General features: G+C 34.1%; 1 protein-coding gene across 11 annotated transcripts in view; it reads left to right on the top strand.

Moving 5' to 3' along the window:
- Nucleotides 1-24,741, top strand: part of RALGAPA1 (Ral GTPase activating protein catalytic subunit alpha 1) — a 240,264-nt gene that overhangs the window by 196,846 nt on the left and 18,677 nt on the right. For all 11 annotated transcript variants that reach the window (XM_026019058.2, XM_026019059.2, XM_072761425.1 and 8 more), the window contains 2 exons: nt 11,783-11,941; nt 13,660-13,787. In XM_026019058.2, the coding sequence (XP_025874843.1) occupies nt 11,783-11,941; nt 13,660-13,787 (287 nt within the window). The remainder of the gene's footprint in view (nt 1-11,782; nt 11,942-13,659; nt 13,788-24,741) is intronic.

Genomic DNA, 24,741 nt, shown 5'->3' with positions numbered 1-24,741 from the left:
CCATTTTTGTCTGTCTGTCCAATTTGGGGGCAACAGTTTACCTGTAACCTAACTCTTCTGACCTAAGATGAGTATTTGGTTCTTCAATTTGTTTAGCCTTTTACTTGTTGTTAGGAGAGAGTGGCAACTTCTAAGCTGCTTATGTACTAGATTGTAACTGGAAATCCCAGAACTTTATCTTCCCAAATGCAAACTCTGTACCCATTAACAATAACTCTATTCCCCACTCCACCCATTCATTGGTAACCTTTAATATACTTTGTCTCCATGAATTTGCCAGTACTAGGTACCTCATTTAAGTGGAATCATACAGTATTTGTCCTTTTGTGTCTGTCTTATTTCATATAAGGTTTTTAAGGTTCATCAATGTTGTATCAGGTGTCAAAATTTCACTCCTTCCTGTGGTTGAATAATATCCCATTATGTGGATATACCACATTTTGTTTATTCATCTGATAGACATTGTGTTGTTTTTACTTTCTGGCTATTGCAAGTAATGCTGCAGTGAACATTGTCATGTATTTGTTTGAATCCCTGTTTTCAGTTCTTTTAGATATATACCTATGAGTGAAATTCCTGGGTAATAATGGAAATAATATGTTTAGCTTTCTGAGAAACTGTCAAACTATTTTCCACAGTTACTGTGCCAGTTTTACATTTCTGCCATGAATGCACAGGGTTCCAATTTTTTCATATCCTTGCCAACACTTGTTATTTTCCATTAAAAACAAATGTAGCTATTCTAATAGATGCATAGTGGTATTTCATTGTGGTTTTGAATTAGAAATGCAGGGATCCCTGGGTGGCGCAGCAGTTTGGTGCCTGCCTTTGGCTCAGGGCGCGATCCTGGAGACCCAGGATCGAATCCCACGTCGGGCTCCCGGTGCACGGAGCCTGCTTCTCCCTCTGCCTGTGTCTCTGCCTCTCTCTCTCTCTCTCTCTCTCTCTCTCTCTCTCTCTGTGACTATCGTAAATAAATAATAATTAAAAAAAATTTTTTTTTAAAGAATTAGAAATGCAAATGACTAGTGATGTGTATCTTTTCACTGCTTATTGGCATTGGTATATCTTCTTTGGAGAAATGTCTATTCCATCTTTAACTCATTTTTAATTAGGTTGTTTACATCTTTGTTATTGAAGTATAGTTCTATGTATATTGTAGATGTTAATCCCTTATCTGATATAAGACTTGCAAATATTTTCTCCCATTTTGTGGCTTGTCTTCACTCTCTTGATAGTGTCCTTTGATGCACAAAAGTTTTAATTTTGATGGAGTCCAATTTATTTTTTATTTTGTTGCCTCTGCTTTTGGTGTCCATTCTATAAATCACTGCCAAATCTGATGTCGTAAAGATTTTCTCATATGTTTTCCTCTAAGATTTTATAGTTTTAGCTTTTACATTTAATTTTTGAATCCATTTTCTTTCTGTATCAGATTGGGACAGTAATGTTTTTATATAGTGTGAGATAAAGATCTGACTTCATTCTTTTGCATGTGATAATCTAGTTTTCCAGTCACTATTTGTTAAAAAGATTGCACTTTCTCTCATTGAATGATCTTGGCACTCTTGTCAAAAATCAGTTGGCTTTCTATGCAAGGGTTTTTTTTTCTGGACTCTATTATTTTCCTTTGGTCTAAATGCCTGGTGGGTTTTTTACTTTAATTAAATGCTTTTATTACTATAGCTTTATAGTACGTTTTGAACTCAAGTAATGTGAGTCCTACAACGTTGTTCTGGGTTTTGTTTTGTTTTTTTTTTTCAGTGTCATTTTTATTATTCAAGTTCTTTTGAGAGTTCAGATGAACTTTAGGATGAGTTTTCTATTTCTGCCAAGAACCTTTTTGGGATTTTGATAGAGATTGCATTGAATTTTTATATCAGTTTGGGTAATATCGTCATCTTAACAATATTAAGTTTTCCATTCCATGAACATGGGATATCTTTCCATTCTCTTCTATAATCTTTAAAATTCTTTCAGCACTGTTTTGTAGTTTTCAGTACATGAGTCTTTTTCCTCCTCAGTTAAGTTTTTCCATTGTTTTATTTTTTTATGCAATTGTAAATGGAATTATTGTAATCTCCTTTTTGTTTTGTTCACTGTTAGTATATAGAAATGCAACTGATTTTCAGGTGTTAATTCTGTATCTTGCAACTTTACTGAATTCACGTATTAGCTCTAACAGTGTTTCTGTGGAATCAGAGGTTTCTGTATATAAGATCATGTTTTTTCAGTGTTTCTGTGGAGGACTAAAAGCTAAGAGCTTCCTTGGTGCACCATTTTGGTGACATCACACCCTAGGAAAACTTTTGACTTTTTTTTTCTTTTAAGCTAATTCTAAATTTAAAATTTTTGGTAATTTACCAACTGGAAAAGTGCTGGTATTTTTTCCAATTATTTAGTAAGGAGAAAGGACATAGTTACATGGCATAATATTCCAATTGTTTAATATTGAGATGCCAGGAGTATTGTGACTTTTTCAAATGTAAGCATGTTTGTAATTTTTAAAATTTTTATAATGCAAGCATGTATATTATTTCAGTTATAATAATTATACCTGTTGGGTTTTATTTGGGGGGGGGGTGTTTCTTTTTCATGCCTGTTTTATTGAAGAAAATTACCATAATTAAATGGACTCTTTTACTTAAAGCAATATAAAGGCTTGGTTTGTTTTAGCAAGAAAGCAATGTCATTGCTTTCACATGTATAGGACCTACCTTATGAAAGTGAAGTCCATCAAAATTATAAACAATTTGTAATAAAGCAACATCATTTTGGAAGGTATAGTTCTCAAGTAATTTAAATCAGTTTAAATAATATCTGTATCAGATTGGGGCTAAATGAGGCAACATCTTTTAATCCAGTAGAAAGGGAAAATATACCTGGTCTCATAATTCAGTATAACTATTCTAAACCCTCTTTTTATAGGAGGAAAAAAAGAAACCCTTATCATTTACTTTTCTCTTTATACTGAGTTTTTCATTTCCCAATTCACTATGAATGTTGCCCTTAATCTGCTCTTCAGAGTCCTAGTATGTAAGATTTTTCTAACGGGCTTACATTTTAGCTCTATTATAGTATCAATTTCTTTTTAATAAAAGGTTAAATATTTAAACATAATCATGGAAACCAGTTGTCTTATACCAGTTCTCCTTAATAAAAAAATCACTTTCTGTATTGGTATTTTTTCTCCTGAATTTAATAAATTCCACATTAGTGGTAATAAGTTGAGGCCTAGAACATGTGTCCTATTACAAATGAACAATTGGGTATCATTAGGTTGTCCCCTTTCCTCTGTAGATATATCTTTAGGTGTGTTAATCCATTCAGTAGACACATTAATGAGCACTGGTTGAAGTGTAATATTGGAGGAAGTAAGGCTCGTTGACCTCAACATGGAGTTTAATACCTCTAATTAAATTAGGTAGTCCACAGTCAGTATAAAGAAATAGCCGTGCCTCTGGCAAGCTAGAATTATTTATGACTCTGGTTCTTTGTTTTAAACTTGATAGAAGAAAATCATTTATATCTATTTTATAGAAACTAATTTTAGTTCTCACTTTTTATTTAAAATATGGTGATTTTGTAAATTATTTTTAAGCATTTTATTTTCTCAGAATGAGAGGTAAATATCCTTGAACCTGTTTAAGTATAGTGTTTTATTTCTTGTGAAGAGAAGCTTTTTCAGGCTCAAGACAGTAGCAGCAGAATTTTTAGAACATAGAATCTACTTTTTGAACAAAAGAATCAAACATTCAGTTGAACAAAGAACTCTCTTAGAAATATTATACTACCATATCAAAAATCCTCATATAACCCTAGACAAAGCTATCTGTTCTATAAATTATCTGCGGAAGATTGATGGGAAAAAAAAATCACTTAACTGAGTTTATTTTGTTTACTCTTAAATATCAAACATACTGCAAGCATTAGTATAAAGTGTTCACAGGAGCTTGTCTCGTTTCTTTGGTCTCCTTGTTCTGGCCACTTAGTGATACTCTGCTTCATAAGTAGCTGAATCACCCTTTTAGAACTTTTATGAAGATCAAGTTGAGATTATTGTAATCCACTTAGAGTCTCCAGTCTATCATTTCCTTCACCCCCCCCCCAAAAGAAGAGAAAGAGGCACTTAAGTCAGTTTCCTCTGAAATATTGTTAGTGTAATAGCACTTCATTTTCTGTTTTGTAATTTGGTCACAATAGTTTCCCAAATAAACGAGCTTCAATTGACCTAATTGGTCTGATTTTAATTTTAAATCTATTTTTATTTTGTCTATAAATAAAATTGAAATATATTCTACTTTCCAAAGAACTTTTATGCTAAATATAGTCTGGAAAATGAATTCAAAAACAAATTTAAGAAATAATAATAAAATTTTCATTATTTTAATAAAAGTGTAATTAGTATAATTGATTAATGAATGGAATTATAGTTTTAATCCCAAAGTAACAGCCTTACATAATATAATTCTATTTTAATATCTTAGACTCTGTCCTTAACCGCAACTTCTGTAAATATACTTTTATGATAAGAATAGAGGATAGGAGCACCTGGGTGGCTGAGTGGTTGAGCATTTGTCTTTGGCTCAGGTCATGATCTCCAGGTCCTGGGATCGAGTTCCACATTAGGTTTCCCACAGGGAGCCTACTTCTCCCTCTGCCTATGTCTCTGCCTCTCTTTCTGTGTCTCTCATGAATAAATAAATAAAATCTTAAAAAAAAAATAAAAAAGAATAGAGGATAAAGAAACCGGGAAAATAAGTGGTTCAGAGTAAATTTATCTCACCATTGCAAATAGTATAATTTGGATGCTATAGCAGTAGGTTTCTATTGTATGTGGAATAAAGTTCTAATTCTTCACTATAGCCTTCAATGCCCTATAATTTGGCCACCTGCCTGCCTATCTCTCTGATCTCATCTCATCTGTTACTTTTCATTTAGCACAATCTAGCCTCACTGGCTATCATCCTAACCTGCCAGCTTGTCAAGCTTATTCCCATCTCAGAGGCTGTGCACTTACTGTTCTTTCCATTTGAAATGCTCTTTCTCTACATCATCAGGCTTTCTGTTCTCAGATTCACATCACAGTTTCTCAGACCTTTCCAAACCATCCTAGCTAAAAGAATCCCCTTCACCCAGCAACACTACCACATTACCCTATTTTATTCTCTTTATAGCACTTATACCTCTGGTCACCATCGAAGTGGAATCTTTAAATGGATACCGTAATTGCAGATAATTCTGTTTTCATGCTGTGTGCTATGTAATAACAAAAAGGTTACCTAGATAAGTACTGCGATACTATAACTAGACTTAACCTGATCATGTCTTACTCTAGTTCTTTCTCTGAGCCCTTTCTTAAGTCTCTTTCTTCTGTCATCCTTTTTCTTTCCCATCTGTGTTTCTCCATTTCTTCAACACAACAAGCATACAAACTTGAACCCCCTCTGGTGTTCTTCCAAGAACTGTAAAGTTCTCATTTAGGTCTAAGTCTAACCAAAAAAGAAGTCATCCCACATGTCTAAAACCTGTTGCTTCTCCTTCTCTAAAACTTCAGATTCCAAAAATTTCCCAATATAATAGCTTTGTTTTTTTGAGTTTCTGTGATGGAAAATATTTTAAAGGAAAATTTCATACCAGGCTTCTGATTATACTGGAAGTCAAGTCCAGTAGGGATTTTCCCTTTTTTTCAGTTGGTTGGTGAAACATTTTAAACCAGTTTTCAAGCTACGGTCTTCTCAAACACATCTTCTGCACATAAGTCACACATTTCAATAGCATTTTCAAGCTATCTTTTTAATACTTAGCAGTTTGTATTGAGTGCCCACCCCGTTAAGGTAATTATATCCTAGACACCATGCCTATTTCAAGAAGCTTTACTTAATTACTAAAAATGAATGATCCGGACAGCAAGTGAACATATGAAAATATGCATAATCCTAAACCTATGAACCTAAAATCAATAACATGACTGAAGAGTATATGATAGTTTCTCTTTTGCTACATGTGGGTGTTTGGAAGATGAGGGAAAGAATGAGTGCTTGAGGCAGTATTACTTAGTTTCAGTTTCTACATGTATACCACTATCTCATAAATTGCCTAACTTAATTAACTTCTGTGCATTCTTCAAGTACCATTATACATCACTTTTCTTTGTTATTTGCATCCAGAGAAGTATATTTAGAGGATTATCTGTCTCATTAATTCATTTATTAATTATTTTACTCTGTCTCCTCCACTGGACTTGAAGCTTTGTGAGAGCAGACTGTGTCTGGTTTGTTTGGGGTTTTTTTCACCATCGTATCTACACTCTAGGCAGCACAACACATTTAGTCAGGTTTCAGTATTTGCTAATGTATGGAGAAAAGTGGATAGGAGGAGGAAAGGCTTTTTAAGAACTCATGAACTACTTCAGGTACGTAGGATGACTAACATGACCTAAGGCAACAGGAGAGGAAATAGGAAGGAAAGAAAAGAAACAAATGTTTTTTTTTCTTTTTCTTTTTCTTTTTTTTTTTTTAAGTGAAGACCTCCCTAGAAGATATTGTAAGGACAACAGAAATTGGAGACTTCCAGATTTTGACCCTTAGTAATTATAATTAGTTATTTGGTCCTTTTAATAGAAATGGGGAAGTCAGAGAGTAAGCTGATGGTGGTGTAGTTACTAAATATGAAATCTAGTCTCCAGCTCCAGATCAATGATATTTTGAGGCATTGAGGAAATCTAGAATTGAATGTAACCTCTGATAATCATGGAAAATGAAAACACGGTCTTAAGATAGACAAACATCTGATTTTCATGAAAGAGTATGGAACAATCAACTAACTACAAAAATTACTAACATTCATGAGCTCCATGTCAATACTTGACAAAATAGGATTATTCAACAGATGGTTTCTGAGCACTTAGGTAATGAAGTAGTGATCACTAGGAACCACCATGAGTTCACCATAACAAATCACATCAAAGTAACTTAATTTGTTTTAATAGGATTAGTAGATCAGGGAAGGCCATAGAGTATAAAGCATTTAGCTAAGTTGTTTGTTGTGAACAAGTTGAAGAAATGTGGTCTTAAAAATAGTTCAGTAAGTATATTCATGACTGGTTATATAATCTTACCTAGAGACATAAATTAATTATTAAAGAGACATATAGGAAGGTAGTTAAAGTATGGTTTCTGAAATTAGACTGCCTCGGCTTTGTTTCTGACTCTGCCACTTACTAGTCATGTGACATTAGGCAAGTTAATTTATCTTTTTAAGCTTCAATTCCTCACCTGTACAAACAGGGGTAATAATAATTGTACTTACTCTGTAATATTGTTGTTAAAACTAAATTATGCCAAGGCACTTAGAAGAGTAAGAATTTAATAAATGTTGGCTATTATTCCAACTAGGAGGAACATTCATGATGACTTGCTGTATAAGGCTCTTTGTTACCCAGACTTGTCCCACTTGACATTTTAATCCAAAATCTAATGAAGACCTAAGAAATTGAATATAAGGGTAACCCAAATCTGGGAAAAGATACTGCCAACACATTGAATAGCAGAGTCAGGCTAACAGAAGACTTTGATAGGTTTAAAGATAATCTGAAACTGGCAAGGTGAAATTTGATAAGAATAAATATGAGGGATCCCTGGGTGGCACAGCGGTTTGGCGCCTGCCTTTGGCCCAGGGCGCGATTCTGGAGACCCGGGATCGAATCCCACGTCGGGCTCCCGGTGCATGGAGCCTGCTTCTCCCTCTGCCTGTGTCTCTGCCTCTCTCTCTCTCTCTCTGTGTGTGTGACTATCATAAATAAAAATTAAAAAAAAAAAATTTTTTTTTAAATGCTGATCCTTTAAAAAAAAAAAAGAATAAATATGAAATTCTCCCTTTAGTTCTAGTAGTCAGTTTTACTTGCTTAGAACTTTGTAATAACAAGACTTAAGAGTTTGAATTGACTACAATGTCTATTTGAGCCAACTCTATAAAAATGTAGAAAATAATTTAGTTAACAGAACAAGGAAGTGATCCTTTGTTGACTGATTGTATTAGAGCATATATTAATAATATGTTCAATTCCGGATACCACAATTTAATAGAAACATCAGTAAACTGAGGTAATAATCCAGGATAATGAACAGATTTGTAAGCTAAAGAGTAGGAACTAAGGACACATTTAACATGGAAAAGAAATAATTGAGATGTATATTAGGCCATTCTTCAAATATCTGGAAATATAATATATAGAATATAGACTGGATTTACTTGGTCATATTAGAAGAACTAGCTTTAGGAAGCAAATTTTAGCTCAGTATAAAGAATATTTTGATTGTAGCTCTTTAAAAATGAATGGGCTGGTTCATGAAGGTGTAAATTCCCAACTAGAAGTATTCAGACAGAAGCAGGATTACTTGTCAGGGATACTGCAGTGGGAAATCAGAGCTTTAGGGTCTCTTCCAATGCTGATATTCTATAGTGTATTGAGGACTTCAGTTTTACACATGTTGAATTTCATTTAAGTACTTTATCTTTATGAATTGATTATGGATAATCTCAGCCTATATTACATGCCCTGAAATAAAATTATTTCAGCAGCATTTGAAGTGAGTTGGAAGAATCGTTTGGTTGCCAGTCATTTTAACAGATTTATCCCAAAGTCTTGTACTCCATTTCAGAAGTGACTGGCATCTGGGTACAAAAACATATAGGTAGGAATTCTTTGAGAGTCCTCAGAGTATAGAAAAACCTGGAGAGTTATACACAGGACACTTGTAAGTCCATAAAAGATAAACATGAAATAATAAACATGAAATATTAAATATATTTGTGTTAAATATGTTAAACATACTACTGAAATTTCTCTTAATTTCTGTTAATACTCAAAATTCATTCTTTCAAAAATTCCTAAGATAATGCATAGCAGTGATTAGCAGTTTCTCACTTTGTGTTTATTATATAGCAGGTTTTAAAGACCTAAGGTTACAAAAACATGCCTAATCAGAACAACATAATTACTCTTTCAAAAATGATAAGGATGTTCTTGAAGCTTTCCCTTCAGAATGCTTGAACATATTTAGAATGACTTTGTTATATGTGTGGTTCTTTGCCACAAGTATCTGTATTACAGCATCTTAGTAAAAATATATTGTTTTTTTCCATTAAACTTCTATAACAGACTTTTAATACTCTGTGGTAGATATTTGAAGACAAGCTGGGTTATAAGATAAAACTTTAGTTGCCCTTTCTCTCATTTCTTTAGATAAGTGGACACTAGAAATTATAGATAGCTTTGGCAAGAGTTCAAGGGTTAATGTAGCAGATAAATAAAAGGAATTTTCTGTAAATTGAGACCTGCATTATTTCAGTTGTCTTGTCTTTCCTAACCTAACTCATTTAATTTTAAAAAGTAAATACTTAAATTCTTCCTGACAGTGTGCTCAGCTTTTACTATCGTTTATTACTTCAATTATACTTGATATCACTTAGAACAATCTGCCATTTGGAAATCTCAGTATAGCCTGGAGCTTAGTATTAGATCTGGCTGCTATTGTAACATGTACAGCATATGACATTAATGTATCAAAATTAGATTGGATCATCCCTCCTGGTTAAATTTATTTCACATTTCTTTTGTATTCAGTTAACATAAACCTATTAGGGAAGCTGACACATGGGGATGGCTGTATAGGAAGGATATTTTTAAAGTATTTTGATTAAAAAATGAAATTATAGAGCCATGGCTCTTCTAAGTTGTGTAATCCATTTGGTTTTTAAAAATGTCCCAGAGCTCAAGTACTAAATTTTAAATGTATATTATTCAAGGGGTGTGTGTATCTACACATGTGTGTGGCTTGGTGTAAATAATGACAATTAAAATTTAAACAATATTTTGATAGTTAGGCCTAACATCATACAGTAGGAACAATAAGCATGTTTATGGTTTCCAAAAAAGAAAAAAAAATTAATATGCTTAAAACTAAAAAAAAAAGTCTCCTTAAAAGAAAATAAATATTTGTATACTGTATTTCTAAAATAATAGATTCTCTTCCCTAGATTTAACTTGAGTCCTGTCTTACAAAACTTTGAAGTGTCTGAGGGGGGCATTTCTTGCTTAGGAATACAATGTTAAAGTTCAGGAATTTGCCTCGTGTTTTCAGATACTTTAATGACATTCATTGTGATTAAGATTTTCTAGATAGACTGCCATGAGGGACTTTAAAAACCATTAGCACACTGGTTCTTGGCTTTCTTTGTTATGTATTCCTATTTGATAGACTCTCTTCTCTGAAAAATACACAAATAAAATTGTACACATAATTTTCAATATTCATACCCCATGAGCCCAAGTTAAGAACTCCAGGGTTATGGGGTACCTGGCTGGCTCATTTGGTAGAGTGTGCAACTCTTGATCTCTGGCTCATAAATTTGAGCCCCACATTGGATGTAAAGCTTACTTTAAAAATTTTTTAAAACACTTTCAGGGTTAAGGATAACAGAAGAGGGATCCCTGGGTGGCGCAGCGGTTTAGCGCCTGCCTTTGGCCCAGGGCATGATCCTGGAGACCCGGGATCGAATCCCACGTCAGGCTCCCGGTGCAGGCTCCCTGCTTCTCCCTCTGCCTCTCTCTCTCTCTCTCTCTGTGACTATCATAAATAAATTTTAAAAAAAATTTAAAAAAAAAAGGATAACAGAAGAGAGCCTTTCATTAATTAGACTTCTTGTTTATTGGTTGAAATGACACATTTAACTTTTTTCCTACTCTGTGGTCTTAAAGCCAAGTAGATTACATACTTTAAAAATTGCTTGTATGTTAGCTCATACAGAAAATATTGATGGCACTTATCCTAGTTCTCTCCTCCAAAGCTTCTAAACCTTCAATGTGTCACACATACAGTATGTCAATTTATCTGAAAGTAGTAAAGAAACCCATGTGAGATAAGCACCAAAAATGGACTCAAGTGTTTGTAGTGACAGAATCAATTAATCTACTAAGATAACCAAATTTTATATTAAAATACATGTTTATATGATAATTTCTGTGAAGAAAACTTTATAATTTATTGAAACTCATTACTAATGGGTAATGTATTCATTTTTCTAGTAACTTAGAAATCCAACTTTTGAATGTTTTAAATTTTTATAATTTTAATTGTCATAATGTTAACTCTTTCTGATTGCCAGAAGCACCTTTGTAAGCAGCACAAAATATATTTAAACAATATCTTGAGAGTCTAGCACATTTTAAGAAGTCTGTCTGCCAGAATTTTATACACAACATTTCATAGGCAAACCCTGGAAAAAAAACCTGTTGAACCATATACAGTCAACTTCCTCTTACTCAATAGATTATTTACCCAGTTTATGAATTATCTATTTCTTTTCCCTTCTCTTCCTGTTGCCTTCTTTAGGCAATTTTACTGCTCATTAGCCCTTTGAAAGAGTGGTTAGAAAAAAGAAGAATCTTGTATTGCTCATTTTTTTTTAAAACATTCAAACAATCTTTTAAAAGGTTTGGTAGTGGGAAACTAGTATGGTTACTAGTTGAGTGTCTATGCTGTATGTGAATATTTTTTATTCTCTGCTTCTCATTGACAGGAGACAGCTGAAAATTTTCTCCTGCAGTGTCTCCAAATATTTTGAATGTTTGTGTTGCATGTGAAAAATGATCAAAGGAAATTCATGAGTTTTTTTAATTTCTTTATTTTTTAATCTTTTTATAGTATGTTGTCAGTAACTGTTTGAAAAGCTATATCTTTTTTCTAAAGCACTATCAACTATTTTCTTGGTTTTCCAGTTGAGACATTTGGGAAATGATGAAGTACACATTGTTTGGTCAGAGCATACTAGAGACTACAGGAGAGGAATTATTCCTACAGAATTTGGTGATGTCCTTATTATAATATATCCAATGAAAAATCATATGTTCAGTATTCAAATAATGAAAAAACCAGAGGTAAGAACTCCTTATCCTACACTTCATTCATATATCTTGAGCTCTTTATGGGTTTGTGAGTTTCTCCTTTCAGAAGAATTAAACTAGGCATATCAGGTTGTAAAAACGGAGAGAAATGAGACACAGACTCTGGAAACTATGTAAATTGTCTGTCTAGTTCAGAAGGAGCTAAAACTGGAAAAATAGCAAAGAAACTGTGTTCAAATGGGAGAAGGCTAAGGTGATACAGAGTAGAAATTCCTCTCTACTATGCTCACAAAAGGATTACCTTTTATTTAAGAGGATGATAATAGTTTCCTAAAATATGCAATAAGAAGTAATCATTCCCTTTAGGATAGGAATGTATGATTCCTGTGTTTTTAGTTGATATATCTTACTAAGGATGTCATGATTATTTAGTCATGTTCTGTAATAAATGAAAGTTCTACAAAGTAAAAAAAAAAAGTTGTTCTAGTTGGATCTCTTATAGCATAGGTTTGAAACACAGTTGCAGTAGTCTTTTCTTTCAAAATAATATAAAAAAAGTATGGTAGTGTTTTGGTGTCTTTCTTTTTTTAATTGAATACTTTTTGAATTTTTGGAAAACATATTTTTTGACAGTTGATCATGAATCTTTAGAATTTCTTGAATTGTACTAAGTTTCCCATGTGTGAATTTAAATTTATAGTCAGATTGTTTTAGGGTTTATCTAAACCAGAGGTCAACAAACTATGGCCCACTTCTATTTTTGTATAGCCTACAGGCCAATAATGGATTTTACATTTTTAATGAGTTTTTTCCTCCTTGTTCTTTCGTTTTTGTTTTTGTTTTGTTTTCAGTGTCCTCCGCCCCACCACCCCCCCCCCCCCCCCCGCCAGTTTTTCTTTTTTAAAAATCAAAGAAGATGGGTTGCCTAGGTGGCTCATTCAGTTAGGCATCTGCCTGCGACTCAGATCATGATCTCGGGGTCCTGGGATCAAGACCCATGTTAGGTTCCCTGCTCAGCAGGGGGAAGGGTGGAGGGGGAGGAGTCTGCTTCTCCTCTCCCTCTGCCACTCCCCCTGCTGGTGCGCTTTCTCTCTCTCAATCTGTGTCAAATAGATAAATAAAATCTTTCTTAAAAATTTAAAAAATACATATCAGGGACAATATATGGCCACAAAGCCTGAAATATTTACTGTATTCTGTATTATCCACAGCTCCCATCCTTGCCTTCAGCTGTCATTTGTCCCAACCATATACAAATAGAATAACTTTGAAACTGTCAGTCATCTGGTAGAAATGACAAATATCAAAGCATAGATATTTTCTAATAAATGTCTCTTAGGTTCTGAAATAGAACTGGCATCACACAAAAATAATGAAAAACTAACTTGCTGCCTATAAGAATATATTATCTTTACTAAATTTATGCAGTGGAGGAGAAGGAATTTATTTCCAGTATTAGATTTTTGTGTACAATTGAGGCTACAAAAATTTGAAAACTGTCAGAGAATATGAATTATTTAGTCAATTAAATGAAGCACAGTTCTTTTGAATGGGAAACTCTATAGACCTTCAGCATTTTTTGTTTGTTTTTTAAGTGTGAATCATGGAGAAGAAATTAGTTTGAATACTATTTCTACTGAAGGAAAAACTAAAGAGGAAGTAAAACCATTTTGTGTACAGTGTCTTGATTATTTTAATTTTTAATCTTTCTCCAATATGAATATAAAATTATGTTCTAAATTCTCAACCAGGTTCCTTTCTTTGGTCCACTTTTTGATGGCGCTATTGTGAATGGAAAGGTCCTACCCATTATGGTTCGAGCAACAGCTATAAATGCAAGCCGTGCTCTGAAATCTCTGATTCCATTGTATCAAAACTTGTATCCTTTTCAACATTATGGTTTATTCTCTAATACATGTCTACTTTCCAAGGTAGGTATTATGTGTTAGGTGAATTTGTGTTTATTGATATATAGATGATAGAGTTCCTCCCTAGTATTTGAGCAGTTATATTTGAGTGATGTATTTTCTTTTATACACTACTAATGAGTGCTTATCTTTTGGTTAATTATTAGGGCCCCATCAGGGGTACTTTAATACTCTAGAGTTCTGCGAGGTACTCTTATACTCTAAATGTATAGAAATAACCAGTCATCATAAAGTATTCAATCTAGTTGAGGAAATAAACTGTTTTTAGTGTATATGTGGTAACAGAGTTACATACAGTGTTCCGGATATATAATGACAAGCAGCCTCTCAGCTGGAAGAGGGATAGTGGTGTCATGAGATACTTAGGAGAAATATGAGGATTAATACTGAAGGATGATGAATAAAGAGTTAATTGGGTGGATGAAATTGAGAGGAGCATTCCAGGCAAAGGGAACAAGACAAAGACATGGAAGTAGGAGAGGATATGGAGTGTTTAAGAACATGGCTTCTGGAGCCAGATTTCTGGACTCAAATGCTGGCCATTATTTCTTTAGCTGTCTAGCCTTGAGCAAATTATTTAACCTCTCTGAGTCTCAGTTTCCATATCTATAAAATGAGAATGATAACATCTAGTTCATTGTGTTATGAGAACTGAATGAATCAATACGTATAAAGCTCAGAGCAATGCCTGGGACATAATATGTATACAGTTTTAAATTATTTTCTGATATTCCTTTCTAAAACGAATTTGTGTTTCCATGTATCTTTTCTATATGATTAAAAGCATTTCAGTTATTTTTCTTTTACTTAATAAATTGTTAAGCTTTATAGGGAAGGTTTTTTAAAGTATCCTATGTTTTGTTCCACATGAAATGGATTTATTGTAAGTCTGCCACATATATTCTCTTTTGATGATGAAAATTGACTTAAGCAGTCTGATTCCTATGTAATTTCTCCTGTATTCTGACACTGTGAAATGGAATTATAGGTGGACCATGGCATTATTATACATTGATTAAGCTTAAGGACATGGATATAGCATTTATTAGTGACAGTTATATCTTCACTTTAAGTTGAAAGCTCAGGTTTGAAGTGTCATTGTTGTAAAATGTAATGATTCTATATTATTCCATAATATCTCTAGAGAGTTATATACAGATTATATAGATACATACAGATATATACAAGGAATATACAGATTATTACCCATAAACTAATTTTATTCACATCGTCAACTCCTCTGAGGTTGTCTTCTTTCAGATCTTTGCCTCCTTACAGTTTGCCTCATCCTGATGTTCACTTAAGGTTAGTGTCCTCCACCATTTCATTTAAGACACAGTTGAAAGAATGCCTTAAATCTTTTGGGAAAATGGGCAGTCCCGGTGGCGCAGTGGTTTAGCGCCGCCTCCAGCCCAGGGTGTGATCCTGGAGACCTGGGATCAAGTCCCGCGTCGGGCTCCCTGCATGGAACCTGCTTCTCCCTCTGCCTGTGACTCTGCCACCCCCCCCCTCTCTCGGAATAAATAAATAAAATCTTTAAAAAAAAAAATCTTTTGGGAAAGTGATGAGAGAGATTAGATTGTAGGACAAAGCTGTATTTGCCTCTTGTGTCATAAAACAGGAACTCAATTTTTTTTTAGCAAACACAAGCTATTTCTGGCCCAAGGTACAAACATTTAAGATGCATACCTTACCAAGTAGCAGAATTAAAAGTATTGAGGCTATGGCTTAATTTCTTTTTCCTGCACCTAATTTCGTACTCTTGAGAACTACTTCGGATTTGCATGTTATACTAGAGGTATGGTGGCTGGATTTGCAGTTAGAAAATAATTGATTTTAACTCAAGCTCTGCCTTGTGATCTTGGGCTAGTCACAAAATTTCTAAACTTCACTTCCTTTATAAAAAATATAATACCCATCTCAAAATTATTCTGAAGATTAAATGAAGTAATGAATTTAGATGTGCTTAGTAAATGAAATAAGGTACATTATTTTGTGGAGAGATTAATTCTGTTATGTGTAAAAATTACAGTCAGTATTAAAACAACTCTACCCAAAACCAAGGAATTTTTTAATTGAGTTTTTATGTTTGGTTGGTTGGTAGGTTAATTGATTGAATTGGATTTTCAGGCCTGTTTCTTGAAGTTTTTTAATAGTTAGTTAATCTTGCTGAGACATTAATAGATACCACATTGGAAAAAATTTCTAAGATGAAGAGAGATAATTTCAGATGAAAAGAATAAACATGAACACTTCATTTACACAGCAAATACGAGCAAATTCCTTCAGTGAGACCATTTCTGGAACACTCAGAATAAAAACATAAAATCAGATCAAAGAAATTTTTCTTGACTCAGAAGCTTGAATTTAGAAGGTATATGGAAATTATTTCTCCATACTATTTAAAGATATAATAAAGGTGCTCCTAGCCTTTGCTAATCTGAGAAATATATAGTCACCTTTTACAAGGATTCACAAAGTTCTATATTAATTCTAAATGTCAGGGGAAATGATCTCATACAGGTAGATTACTTGATTTTTAAATGCAACCTTATATACTAAATTACAACTCGGTGTTTTTAAGATTTTGAAATATAAATGTCTTTGACTTTTAAATAAAAAATACATATCAGAAATATCTTAAAATGTATGTTTTTGAGGAATCAGGTAGCTTTCCATTAAGGAAAAAAATCATGTGTTCTAAAACAGATCAATAGAACTTAACAGAAATTACAACAGAAATTGAAATAGAAGTAGGTTTTGAAAACCACCAGTTACTACTTTAATCCTCATAAGAGAAATAAAGGGATAAAAGAATATATAATAAACTCACTTATATTTAGATAATTGTACTGCTGTGTTAGTTATTTTATGCCCAATAAAAGTACCCACTAAGATTCCACAGCATAAATTGTGCTATTTATGATCATTAAATACAGTTTAAATTTTATCCTGGGAACATCTTCTGTAACTATGAATCTAATGTTGTTCACTAAATGAGGACAATATTGATTGTCATATGCTGTCCAAATCGATCATGCTGGCAGCCAGAATTACAGTAATCTGTCAGTATTGATGACTGTCTTTCAAGCTTTGAAACCTCTCCTTCACTTCACTTGTCATTTCTTGCATTACTTGTACTTGAAAAGCATTTTCTTGCAACCTCGGTCTTTGCCAGCTGGGTGATTTTTTTTTTTTTTTTTTTTTTTATGTCTCGAGCCCAATTTGTTGGTTTGATCATGCAATTAGAATTGAAATGCAATGCCTGGGAGGAAGAATAGACAGGTTCTAGGCAGGTTCTGGGTAACCAGTGGACCTGAGGGGTATTTCAGGTTGATCTTAGACATCATTTGTTAGTTACCTGGTGTGTGTGTGTGTGTGTGTGTGTGTGTGTGTGTGTGTGTGTGTGTGTGTGTTGGGGAGTTGGTTTTGGATTGGGGGGGCTTTTTTTGCAATGAGAATAACAATTTCATAATATTAATTTCATGATCTTAGCTATCATAACTCTAAACCTTAAATAAAAATTTTAAGCAATTTTTTGTTACACTCCTAGAGACATTTCAACTGTACAAATGTTAAATATGATGCTATCATGTGTGTACTGTTTCTATTTTTTAACAGATTCATTACACAAAGAAATTTTTCAGAAGTTACAGTATATAATCATGTTGAGAAACAGAATCACAGGATGTAGGTATATACATACATAAAGAGAAAAAGATTAATTTTAAGGAATTAGCTCACATACTTGTGGGGACTGGCAAGTCTGAAATCTGCAGGAGTTCTTAGGTAGAGTTGATATTATAATCTGAGTCAGAAAGCATCTGGAGGTAGAATTCCTTGCTTCGGTGGGGACCTCAGTTTTTTCTCTTAGGGCTTTTAACGGATTGGTTGAGGCCTACCCACATACATTATGGAGGATAATCTACTTCACTCAAAGTCTCTTGGTTTTAAATGGTAATCATGTCTGAAGAAATACCTTCACAGCAACACAAAGTCTGGTGTTTAAGAACTGGATACCATGACCTAGCCAAGTTGACATAAAATTAACTGTCTCACATATCCCATTTTTCTTCATTTTTTTCTTTTTAACCTTTTGTACTATAAAATATAATTTGAAATAAGTACATTATTCTAAATGTAGTATATGGTGAATAATTACAATTTAACCACCACCATCTCAAGAAATAAAACTGTACTATTATCTATCAAAAATATTTACTGATCACTTTTATGATAGTGGTAAAAATTTGAGAAACACGTAGAGACAAATCATAATTGACCCTTGAACAACATAGGTTTGAACAGCTCAGGTCCACTTATTTATGGCTTTTTTTTGATAAAATACTGTATAGTATTGTAAATGTATTTTTTCCTCCTTATGATTTTAATAGTTTCTTTTTTCTAGTTTATTTTAAGAATACAATATGAGGGGATCCTCTGGGTGGCTCAGTGGTTTAGCACCTGCCTTCGGCCCAGGGTGTGATCCTGGAGTCCTGGGATCAATTCCCGCATCAGCCTCCCTGCGTGGAGCCTGCTTCTCCCTCTGCCTGTGTCTCTGCCTCTCTCTCTCTCTCTCTCTCTCTCTCTCTCCCTCTCCCTCATGAATAAATAAATCTCAAAAAAAAATACATTATGAAATGCATGTAACATTCAAAGTATGTGTTAATAAACTGTCATCAGTAAGGCTCTGATCAGCAGTAAGCTATTAGTAGTTAAGTTTGGGGGAGTTAAAAGATTTGGGGGATGTATGGGGTGTTGGCTCCCCAACCTGCATGTTCTTCAACAGACAGCTGTAGATGGCAATTTTTTTCTCCAATAAGCTTATAATTTAATAGTGGGGAGAATAATATGCAAATTAATAATTATAACACAAGATAAAATGTGACATGGTAGGGTTATAGATAAAATGCTCTGGGAGTTCTAAGGAAGAAGTTATTACTTTGGGAGTGAAAAATAAAGGAAGAATGCATAGAAAATCTGGTCCTCAGAGGGTGAGATTTTAGTAGATGGAATGCAATATGTCTATTATAATTCTTGTAATTTATATCTAGCGGCTTTGTATGTATACATATAATATATACGTGATATTCTGAAATATACAGTATGGGGGATATTACAAAATTCAATGGCATCTTTAAAAAACATGTTCTTCCTAGGTTTAATATTCTTTCCTACCCATCCAATATTATTTGATTTGTTCTAATCTGTTTAGATTTGACCTTTTTATAAATGCCAGAATTGGGTTTCTGTTTAACTTTATCAGACAAATTACCGGAAGTCAATGATCATTCTTCAATTAGTCACAGTTTGTTATCCCTACAGTTCTACTACTCGCATGTAAAGAACTTGTTGCAAAAGTATGAGAGCCAAAATGAAATGAAATGTAATTGATTGGCTCCACTAATGTAGTTTGCCATTCATTATGATAGAACATTATAAAACCTCTTAGGGAGGCCCATCAATATTGCTGCCATTTCGTGTTAGAAGAAAGTGAGTTTATTGAGAAACTACATAATTTTATGTATATTGTCTTTTGAAGATTATTTCTTCAGAAGATAATATTCATAAATATGGACTGCCCTTAATTTATCAATTATATTTTAAAATGTGGAAGCAGGGGCACCTGGGTGACTCAGCTGGTTAAGCGGTCTTGCCTTCAGTTCAGGTCATGATCTCAGGGTCCTAGATCCAGCCCCACATACAGCTCCCTGCTCTCCTCCTCACTTGTGCTCTCTGTTGCTCAGTCCTCTTTCTTAAATAAATAAAAATCTTTAAAAAAATAAAATGTGGAAGCTGATTGTTGGCAAATCAGCCTGGGTTTCAAAGTCCAGAACCACTTATTGTGTCACTCTTTGTCTAATTTTAATTTAATCTGTAAAAAGAGCACCAAATTTAAGACTGTTTAAGGATTAAATGAAATTATCTAAAAAAAAAAAAAGAAAAGAAAAAGAAATTATCTACATGAAGCACTAAGCAGCCTGTTATGTAGCAAGAGCTCAAAAATTGGTAGTTAACCTGATAGTTGATGATATTTATTACGCTCTGCATTGGAAGTATTTCTCTAAAATACAAACGTTAAGTATGCTAAGAGACTTGTGATAACTCTTGACTGTGTATTGAAATTCTTATGTGAATTCTTTAACTACATGCAAGCAGTTCTTACTAGCTTAACCCTCCAAGCCTCCTATTTCTTATTGCATTTGTCAAACATACCTGTACTCCTTCCAGCTCTGCCCCTCAACCTTGCTCTCATCTCCCATCACACTGACACCCTTTATTTGTCTAGCTAGACCATATTTATCATCCCTGAATGCCCGTCTCTTTTTGTTTTTGCACCAAGAATGCCCTTCTACTATCTTTCACCTAACATACTCATTCTGCATGACCCAAACTTTGTATTAAAAAAAAAAAAAAAGTGTCCTTCACTAAGCAACACACTGTCTTATAACATTTTGTTATAGGGCTTATTGTGTGCGCACATATTAATAAGCCTTATCCTGGTTGTAGTAACTTCTAGCACAGCGGTAAGTGGCTAGCAATTTGTTTTAAGTAGTACAGGACAGGGTAGATGGATTCATGGGTAGATGGATTAACCATTTTTCATTTTTCTTTTTTAACAAAATTTCTGTTCATTTCCCAATATACTTTTAAAAATAAGTTGCTTGTTGTTGTTATAATTGGTAGTTTGTATTAGTCTAGGCTACAAATATAAGAGCATGCTGGATAGAAAGAAAAGGAAACCTAAGAACAGTAGAAACTGCCTCTGATACATGAATAAGCCAGAATAGCATACACACAAAGGTGTTGTATTTTGACTGATTCATCATTATATTTTTATTAAGAGATCATTACAGTTTAATGAAAATAATTTTCAGAGATCAATAGTCGATGAGGTTTTTCCCTCCACTTCTTGGGGGGTGGGGGGAGGTGGAGGGAGGGGACAGGCAGGATCTGTCAAGGAGAAAAGTGAGCCAAGACACCTGTGTCTTCATGAAGTCACAGATGTTGTCTTAGGAAGAGTACAATTTAGTGTCCCCCGCCTCCACTCCCTAAGGACGGAGGCAGCAGTGGCTATAGTCCTGAAGGCTTACACTTCCTGCTGAATGGCAAGGAAGGCCTTAGGAGAGCTGGGAGGGGCAGCTATGGGAGTCTACATACTGCTAAGGTCCTCAGTTTTACTTCTTGAACCTTTGCACCCCCTACATCAGTGATTCCCATTAGGAGCTCTCAATATCTTAAGTCCCATTCTTTCTACATACTTTCTAAGTGAAAGTCTTTTTTTTTTTTCTAAGTGAAAGTCTTAAACTTCATGGACAAATTGGTTATTTGTTACAAGCTCTAAGATTTACAATTATGGTCATTCATACTTCAAAAGAAGAGAATTCTTTACATAAAATGTCTTATCAACTAAGTTATCCAGGCTTTGTGACTTTTGAAATGCTTGCAGCCCTTGTGCCTTTGATATTAACCATTGTGGTGGGACCTCTCTAAGAGCAGACAAACGTTCTTATTTACTGAACAATGTGCTCTGTAATGGGAGCATTTCGGTCTCCTGTGTTAAAGAGGTGGACATCACTATTTAAAGTGTTGTTGTTGGGATCCCTGGGTGGCGCAGCGGTTTGGCGCCTGCCTTTGGCCCAGGGCGTGATCCTGGAGACCCAGGATGGAATCCCACATCGGGCTCCCGGTGCATGGAGCCTGCTTCTCTCTGCCTATGTCTCTGCCTCTCTCTCTCTCTCTCTCTCTCTCTGTGTGACTATCATAAATAAATTAAAAAAAAAAAAAAAAAGGAAACCAAGTTGGATTCCTTAAAAAAAAAAAAAAATAAAGTGTTGTTGTTGTTGTTGTTGTTGTTGTTTTCAAAAGCTTGTGTTTAAACATCCCCCTCCCCTGGCCTAAACCTTATAGTCTATGCACACAGAGTAATTATTTAAACAGGGACCCTGGATATGTAAAACACTTCTGTTGTGACTCTAATATATTCTTTTATTCAGCTGTTCTTTTTTAAAAATGGCAATATATGCCAATTGATGATGTTATTGGTATTTTGAGAGATTTCCTTAAAATGATTGTGGGAATATTTTATTGCATACCTTTCAAGATGTTAGTTTTGGTCTAGCAAATCTGCCTTTGCCTTTAAAAAGGATATAAAGGGGGCAGCCCAGGTGGCTCAGCGGTTTAGCACCGCCTTCAGCCCAGGGTGTGATCCTGGAGACCCACGTCAGGAGCATGGAGCCTGTTTCTCCCTCTGGCTGTGTCTCTGCCTCTCTCTCTGTGTCTCTCATGAATAAATAAATAAAATCTTAAAAAAAAAAAAAAGATATAAAGGCAATAAATATAAGTCTCTCTGATATGTAATAAAGTTTTGATAATAATGAAGTTTATTCTATAGAATTATACCAATGTCTGAAAATGGCATCTTCTTATATTCTCTAGAGATGATCACTTTACTAATATAGACCAATAATAATTACTTTTGCTATATTTAAATAATGGGAGCTCACAAAAATGACTTCAGGATATGACCAGCTTCTTTTTCTATTTCATTATATTAATTCTAGAAATATTTTCAATTTTTATTCTCTAACAAGAACACATAATGCACCAATGACAGATTTAAGTATTTTAAAAAGCTATATAGAACATCAAAATGACCTTAAAATAAGTATGTTTAAGATCCTCTCAGAAATAAAGGAATAAAATCTATAAAATAAGTCTATATAAAAGAGACAAAGTGGCTATCTCAATAGAAGTTGAGTTGCATTCAAACTTGTTCATGTAAAAATAAATAAAAGTCTATTATTTATTTCTTCACCCAAAACAAAGGTCGCTAAGCACTTTGGGATCTTTCATTTATTCACAAATATTTCTTGACTACCTGCTATATAGGAGACACTGTGGAAGAAAAACTAGGGATAGAAAGATAGTCACTACTTTCATGGGGCTTATACTCTGGATGGGTATGGGTGAATGTGTGAATGAGTGAGTATTGAGTAAATGAAGTGCCCTCTGGTGAAGAGTCCAGCAGTGGTGATATCTACAAAGTAGGATGGTAAACGTGATTAATTTTATTACAGTGGGAGAGAATAGTGGGGAGGAGGAAATTAGGAATAGTTTTACCAAGGAAGCATGAAAAGATGAAAGTGTAATGTGACTAAAAAATACAAGGAGGAGAAAAACAAAAGAAATACAAGGAGGTCCTCAGTATTGGGTGGTATAAAGCAAAGGGAAGAGTAATAGCAGATGAAGTCCAAACCAGATAACGCAGTGAAGCAGAAAAATAAAACATAAACTTGGTTTTCTAATGTTACTACCAATAATATAACAGCCAGTGTCTAAGGTGACAGTTCCTCCTGCTTTTATATAATTTTTGCTTCTTGAATAGCAGAGCAGCTTGAACGTATTTTCCTTTTCTAAAATGAGTTGATTTATAGATTAAATAAAATATTTTTATGCTTAGTCATAGAATAATTTCCAAGCTAATTACAGTAATAGCTAGTAGTATTTTTCTTAATAAGACTTAGAAGTTTTGGGATCCCTGGGTGGCGCAGTGGTTTAGCGCCTGCCTTTGGCCCAGGGCGCGATCCTGGAGACCCGGGATCGAATCCCACGTCAGGCTCCCGGTGCATGGAGCCTGCTTCTCCCTCTGCCTGTGTCTCTGCCTCTCTCTCTCTCTCTCTGTGACTATCATAAATAAATGAAAATTTAAAAAAAAAAGTTTTTTAAGTGTTTGATAATATTTACATATATTTGCCAGAGCATTTGAGATTTTCATAATCTCAAGTCTTATGATAGACTCACATTCTTGCATACAAACCTTCTTTACACTTTTCCTCTAAAGTACTTTTATATCATATTGTGCTTTTACACATTATTATGCTTTTTTATGTTACTGATAAATGAGGATTTTTTTTATCCTGTTTGTATAGTATATTGTCTTCATGGCAAAAATAGCAAAGGAAAAGAAAGGACTACCACCATCTTAACCTGTTGTATCAAGTCCAGTGTGGCAGTATGGTCCACATATACCAGTCTTAACAGTTGGATCATATCATAGTGCATACTGTACAAGGAAGTAGAGAACTCTATCAGGTGTTGGGCAAACTGTCTTTAAAAATTACAAAATGAAGTTTCTCTGCTTCCATCTTTATTAAATTTTCACCTGTGATAGAACAGGGACTTTTTTTTTCCTCTGTTAAACCCTTACTTTTTTAATATTAGTGATGAAGGTGCACTGGTATGTTCACATTATCCTTCCCTACACCTAGTACATACTGTACAAGTTTTATTCTAGTCTTTGTTTAAATATAAAAACAGCAGTAGATTTAGATGCTATTTGCGGATTTCAGAGTGCAAAGAATGAAGGATATAAAGCTGAAATTAGTCTCTAACCTTGTTTGACATAGGAATTGCAGTGCTTTTAATCCTTTCTTTCCCTTTTACTAAAAATAAGGGGTTTGCCATTGAATTTTTAATAACTCAATAATGGAATTAAAATTAAACTATGGGTCACAAATCTCTCCCCCATTTTCTTCTAACTGCTTTTCCTCTCAAACACTAGAATACAGCCTATTTAAATCTTAACTTTTGCTTGCCAAACCACTGTTACCGTCCATCTGTTCATGCCAATTGTAAAGAAGGTTCGGTTTTTAGTGAAGCTTTGCATTTCACATAAGGTATGTGAAGTGAAATTTCACAAGGGACATGATGGATCCTGATTCATAGTGATAAACCTTTGGGGCCATCAGGGTTGGCATATGGTCCAGTATGATATGAAGGCTTGGGTTCCCTGGCTTCACTTCTTTGGCGTGAAGCTGATAAAACCTGGCTCTTGAGTATTATTTCACTGGACACCAATCATGGGCAGCAGGAACTGCCCATTTAACTCTCTGTGGGAAGGAA

Source organism: Vulpes vulpes, chromosome 6 (assembly GCF_048418805.1).
Source record: "Vulpes vulpes isolate BD-2025 chromosome 6, VulVul3, whole genome shotgun sequence".
NCBI lineage: Eukaryota > Metazoa > Chordata > Mammalia > Carnivora > Canidae > Vulpes > Vulpes vulpes.
The sequence above is the reverse complement of the archived record's forward strand: the minus strand, read 5'-3'. Positions and strand labels throughout refer to the sequence as shown.